The sequence below is a fragment of the Cottoperca gobio genome, chromosome 13, assembly GCF_900634415.1.
Source record: "Cottoperca gobio chromosome 13, fCotGob3.1, whole genome shotgun sequence".
Lineage (NCBI taxonomy): Eukaryota > Metazoa > Chordata > Actinopteri > Perciformes > Bovichtidae > Cottoperca > Cottoperca gobio.
The window spans coordinates 2913844-2919843 of NC_041367.1; the positions used below are offsets into that span (position 1 = coordinate 2913844).

Below are 6000 nucleotides of genomic sequence, written 5' to 3' on the forward strand. Positions count from 1 at the left end.
TTGGGGATAAGAAGCAGAGATCAGGTGGAGTGTTGCAGGCATGGACGTCCTTATGGAAGTTTGTCCAAACTCCATATAACATCTCCAGAGCTCAGCTACTCGTTGTTCTTCCATTTAAGATTCATGGAGGCCATTGTGCTCTTGGGAACCTTGAAAGCAGCAGAAACAATCCCTTCTTCTTTCTAAATGTGAACAAACCCTCTAACTGTGTGCGTGTGATGTATTTCTGTGTGTGTCATGTCAGCCTGTCCTGCTGGTGTGTTCGGGCAAAACTGCAGCCAGCTGTGCCAATGTTCAGGAGACCAGGAGCAGTGCCATCCTGTGACGGGGACGTGTAGCTGCTTACCTGGATACTACGGGGCACGCTGTGAGCTACGTAAGTGCAGCACACTGATAACCTGCTGCCGTCAGTGTGGAGTAACATGAGGCATGCGCTAATAGGACTTAAGTTGTGTGGGAGAAATGTGGTAGCAGGTACAGGAAGTCAAAGATTGTAAAAAGTTCACATTTTTTACGTAATTTCTTGCTTTATCTTGTAAGTAAAATCCCAGTTAAATACCATAAGAACATTAACCTTGTCCCCCCTGGTTTGTCTCCAGGATGTCGAGCTGGCACTTTTGGGCCAAACTGCAAGTCCAGATGCAGCTGCGTCAACGGTGGTCGCTGTGACTTCAGGACTGGGACTTGCTACTGCCCTCCTGGCTTCATTGGAGCTGACTGCAGCTTACGTGAGTCAAGAAATCTTGCACCTGTTTGTACTCCAGAACGAAAAACAGCTCTTTCATTGCGAGGCCTGTTAGGGAACGGTCTGTGGTATTTCAGCTTTCTCGAGAACTGCTCACACAAACAACTTCACACTGTGCTTCCCTGAGCAGCACACCTGCCAGGACACAGACACAGTCACACACCCAAGTCCTGGCTACACCAGTGAAATACACTTAGCGGAGGTATTCTTTTCCAAATAGGCATATTATTCACTTGCCACCGCCACAGTTAACGTGGCTCTTGTTCCTGCAGGCTATCTGCTCATTGACTCCAGGGAAGTGAAGAGGAGTTCAGTTAGTACATCAAGATATTTGTGTTCTTACCTTTTTGTGTGAATAAGGACACTGTGTATGTCCGCAGGCTGTCCCAGCGGGTACTATGGGAAGGACTGTGCTAAGCTGTGCTCCTGTGGGGAAGGAGGGAAGTGCCACTCAGCAACTGGGAAGTGCATCTGTGCCGCTGGGAGGAGGGGACTGTCCTGCCAACAAGGTAACACTCAACGGACGTCTTTGCCTTGTCTTGATCACTCAAAATGTCGTTGTGCAAGTGTGAATACTTCTATTACAGTGTTTAATGAGTAAATATAGGTCAGCAAATAGCAACTGAAATTCTTTTGAGGCAGGAATAACTCACACACGAGAGAATTCATTGTTCAACTTTGAGTAAAAGGCATCACAGATATCGAACAGGGTGTGTGTGTGTGTGTGTGTGTGGAGCCTTTTATCTTTCAGCCTTCTCTTGAGCACACACACTGAGGCTGACATGCATCAGTGGGAACCGCTGGCCCCAATGACTCCTTCAGAAAGAGGAGGCCGAGCTAGAAAGTGAGAAACAACAACTGAAACGAGGGAGCATTTCTCCTATATTTTACACCGTATATTTAAGTAACAAATTCTCCATTTCCTCCGCGTGAGGCCTCCGATGATCACAGGGCTGCTTGTCTCCGGGAAACAGAGGCAGAGTTTCTTAATCTCTCACTTTATCTGCAGATCAGCTGCATTGCAAGCGGGGATTTCCATCACTGCTCGCGCTAAATGTTCTCTTCTTCAGCCTCCCGCATGTACTTGGACATACCACCTCTTAAGTTCCTCTTGTTGAATGTTTACAGAAACCTATAAGTAGCTCGTTCTCTGTGTTCCGTGTCGCTGGATTTGGCAAGGAAGCAAATAAATAAACAGGGAAATCAAAGACTGCTTGCTTATTGTTTTCCCAATCCAAATTACCCAGAGAAACATGATTATTCTTTTATATCAGTGCCAAATTACACCACTTTGCCATCTCTTTAATGAACTATTGCTTAAATAAACATTGGTGTGGTGCAATCTTGTGTATACATGTGTGTGTGTGTGTGTGTGTGTGTGTGTGTGTGTGTGTGTGTGTGTGTGTGTGTGTGTGTGTGTGTGTGTGTGTGTGTAGGTCTGATATTCTCTGAATGTTTCTCCAGCGTGTCCTAGGGGGCGCTACGGCCTGCAGTGCAGAAACGCGTGCAGCTGTCAGAACGGGGGTCTGTGTGATCCCGTCGACGGGTCTTGCAAGTGTGGACTGGGCTGGACTGGACCCCGCTGTGACACCGGTACAACTTCACTGGCACTAGACCCAATAGAGAATCATCAGAAGTGAACCAAACGCTATTCTGTTCGTGGGAAAACTAACAAATGTTAAGCGGACGTTAGCATCGCACTGGTTCCCTCGACTAAAAGCCAATCGGATCTTTCCACTGGCTTTTGCTTTATTGCAGGAATAACCTTTGTGGCAAACAAACCTTTACGATACGAACACCTTTTGTTCAGCAAGATGATCTTCACAAATAACCACTGCATGATTTTTAAAGGGAAATGCAATCGGCAGTTCTGTAAATATCTAAAGTTACACCACGACGGCATGACTTCACGTCACCACCACCTTTTCTTAGTGACGTATTTAATGACGTATTATGTCGTGGAACAAAACGTTAAGATTGTGCAAAGGTTTCTGCTGAATCATGTTTCTATTGCCACACTTTCTGCATGAATTGTTAACTTGAATTGTGCGTGTGTCTGTCTGCAGCCTGTTCACAGGGAAAATATGGGTTTGATTGTGCACAAGACTGTCCGTGCCTCAACAATGGGAGCTGCGACCGTTTCACTGGCACCTGCGGTTGTTCTGCTGGATTCTATGGCCACTCCTGTCAACACAGTATGCAAACACTCACTCATAATACAAAAGGAAACCCGGTGATTGAGTTACTAGTGGCCTCGCTGACACTTCTGTAGAAGTTCTCCGAGTGAAATATGTGTCCGTGACTTGAATGAACCTTGAGACGACGTGACTCTTGTGTCTTTCTCAGGATGCCCATCTGGGTTCTTTGGAGGGAACTGTGCCCGTACATGTGACTGTACAGTGGGGCAGACATGTGACCATGCGACGGGCCAATGTGTGTGTCCACCAGGCTGCTACGGCCGACAATGCGAAAGACGTGAGTATGACTATCAAAAGGTTAATTATCAATTAAATCCATCAAACTACTTTCAGTGGGCTGCCAGTCAGCCAACATGTCAGCCAACATGTCAGCCAACATGTCAGCCAACATGTCAGCCAACATGTCAGCCAACATGTCAGCCAACATGTCACTAAAGTTAACTTACAGTCTCCTTTTTAAAGAGAATATTTCTCTTATTTGTCAAGTATTGATACTTTCAGTTATCTGCACCACAAAGACAGAAACATTATTATTATGCACTCAAACTCACAAGTGTGTGGACATTTGTAAACAGCCACGTGGCTGCAACTGCAATAAGACACGTGCAGAAATGAGCATTAATAAGGTAGTTTGCGTGTGTTCTGGCAGGCAGACAGACAGGCTGGTCGGTAGGTGGGCAGGCACGCAGCCTGGTTGTTTGATGAGAGGCAGGTGTTTCCAGACTGCTTAATGCGTTCCTGTTACATCCCTGTGCCCTCCTGCCTGCTCGCGGGGCTCTCAGCCGCAGTGTGAGTGCCTAAATGGCCACTTCATTCCCAGCAGGAGATATGACTGAGCATTGCAGAGCAGCTGTAAGGCAGCCACAGGCTTCAGAGACACACCAGGCTCTTATCTGTGTGTGTGTGTGTGTGTGTGTGTGTGTGTGTGTGTGTGTGTGTGTGTGTGTGTGTGTGTGTATGTCTGCGTGAGAAATGTGTAAGCACATCACTACAGGATCTGTTTTCTTAACTACATGCCCTTGCACTTGTGTCTGTATCTTTCTTGCGGTATGTTGGGAAGAGAGACAATGAACGTAACTAGAGTAATAAGAGCACACACGTGTTTTCAGGGTGTGAGTCCGGCAGGTTTGGATTGAGCTGCGGACAGTCATGTGACTGTGCTGGCGATGCCCCATGTGACCCGTCGACCGGGCGGTGCCTCTGTCCCCCAGGAAGGACAGGACAGAGGTGTGAAAGAGGTAAATGTAGCTTCGAGGGAAACTTTTATTAAAACGACAATAAATGTAATCATTTATTATCAGTATCATTCAGTCAGCTGAAAATCAGAAAACGCCTCCTCTGTCCATGTGTGTGTGTTATGCACTTCCTTTTTTAACTCTCCCCCTCTCCACTCTGTCTTTTCTGTCTCTTCTGTCTCAGACTGCGGTGGAGACAGTTACGGCCCCGACTGCTTCCTGCCGTGTCAGTGTTCCCACAGGGCCCGCTGTGATGGGCTGAGTGGACGATGCCTGTGCCCTCTCACCTGGCTGGGCCCCACCTGTAGTGAAGGTGAAGCTAAGCTCTCATTGCAGCCCCCGTCACACACACACACACACACACACACACACACACACACACACACACACACACACACACTTCCATCACTTTAGAGGACATTACATTTAATAACATACATTTCCTGGAGACTACCCGATCCCAAAATGTAATGACCTACGTTATGGGGACTTTAATTTTGTCCCCAAAAGGAAAGCAAGTCCCCACAATGTACAACAGTACACACACACACACCTCAAACACACATGTCTTGGGTTGTCAAGCTAAAACAAAACGGACACACACACACCGACACACACGCGAGGTTACGGGCTGTAAAGCTGAACCAGCTTTAGTGAAAGACTGTGTCATGAAGTGCGAGAGGCTGAGCCCCATCACTCTGTGTGTCACCCTGTCTCCCTCAATAGCTGCTCCTGTCTCCTGACAGTTATTTTAATCTGCACCCAGCATGGAGCCGGGCTCAGGGCTGTCTTCGTTTTACCTCCTCAAAGCCAAGCACACGGGAGACTACGTACCAGTTACTTCTCCTCCAAAAAAACCCAGAACATTTGCTTTTGATTTTCAAATAGTGCTGATGTCTTCTTGCTATTTTTCTCCTTTTCAGCACCGCTCCACCAAACGCCGGCACCGATAAACTCTTCTGTGTCCCAAAGAAAGAGAAGAGCGGGCAGCAAAACCACATAACCCCAAGCAGAGGTGCAAACTCCTGACTGGACGTTTAAACGTGGGGCTTGGCTCTGCGAGGCATTACTCAGATCATCTTGGTAAAGGTGATGTTAGTAATATTATGTTTTTGTGAAACTGGTACTCAGCTGTCAGAAACTGGCACTCCATCACTGAGCCCGCAGCTCGAGGTAATCACCCAGTGGACCGGGCGTGTGAGGGGCCCTCAAAGGACCATAAACTCTCAATCTACCGACGACTGTCTGAGATTTAAAGTTACGTAGACTTTTTTTTAGCAATACCCACAAATACCTGCATCACATTTGTGTGTATTGCTGATGGAAGCGGGTGATTAGCTTTGCAGTTTTACATTTAATCAGCTGTTACGGTTTCTTTCTTACGGTCATTTTTGACAACACATGTAACTGAGACTTTCTCGTCACTGGAGATCCTTTACAACCAAAGTTGACTTTTCTACGTGGCCATAAGCACAACAGAGTTCCAACCATATTTCTGGTGGTTGAAATGCCTCTGAATCAGTTTAAGAAAGATATGGGTGAGTTATTGAAGAATAAAACAATATCCACACATACAGGGACTGCAGACAGGCGAGCTATACAAATACGGTCCAATGGAAGAGCCATGCATGTTGAAGCAGGGGGTGTTTCCTAATAAAAATGACCCCCAGACATGTTTTGAGTTTTTCAGTTTCTGCACAAAAGGTTTAATTAGCGCGTTAAATTACTATTCCTACTCCTGAATCTATCGATACGCAAAGATGCAGAGCACAATACTTACATCCTCACACAGAGGGAACTATATTACCTGCATATCTCTCAT

General features: G+C 46.5%; 1 protein-coding gene across 1 annotated transcript in view; it reads left to right on the top strand.

Moving 5' to 3' along the window:
* egfem1 (EGF-like and EMI domain containing 1) overlaps positions 1-6000 on the top strand; it is a 47780-nt gene extending 41780 nt beyond the window's left edge. Inside the window, exons 30-38 of the mRNA XM_029446870.1 lie at positions 245-376; positions 600-728; positions 1126-1254; positions 2210-2338; positions 2812-2940; positions 3092-3220; positions 4053-4181; positions 4363-4491; positions 5102-6000. Of these exons, the coding sequence (XP_029302730.1) occupies positions 245-376; positions 600-728; positions 1126-1254; positions 2210-2338; positions 2812-2940; positions 3092-3220; positions 4053-4181; positions 4363-4491; positions 5102-5181 (1115 nt within the window). The 3' untranslated portion in view covers positions 5182-6000. The remainder of the gene's footprint in view (positions 1-244; positions 377-599; positions 729-1125; positions 1255-2209; positions 2339-2811; positions 2941-3091; positions 3221-4052; positions 4182-4362; positions 4492-5101) is intronic.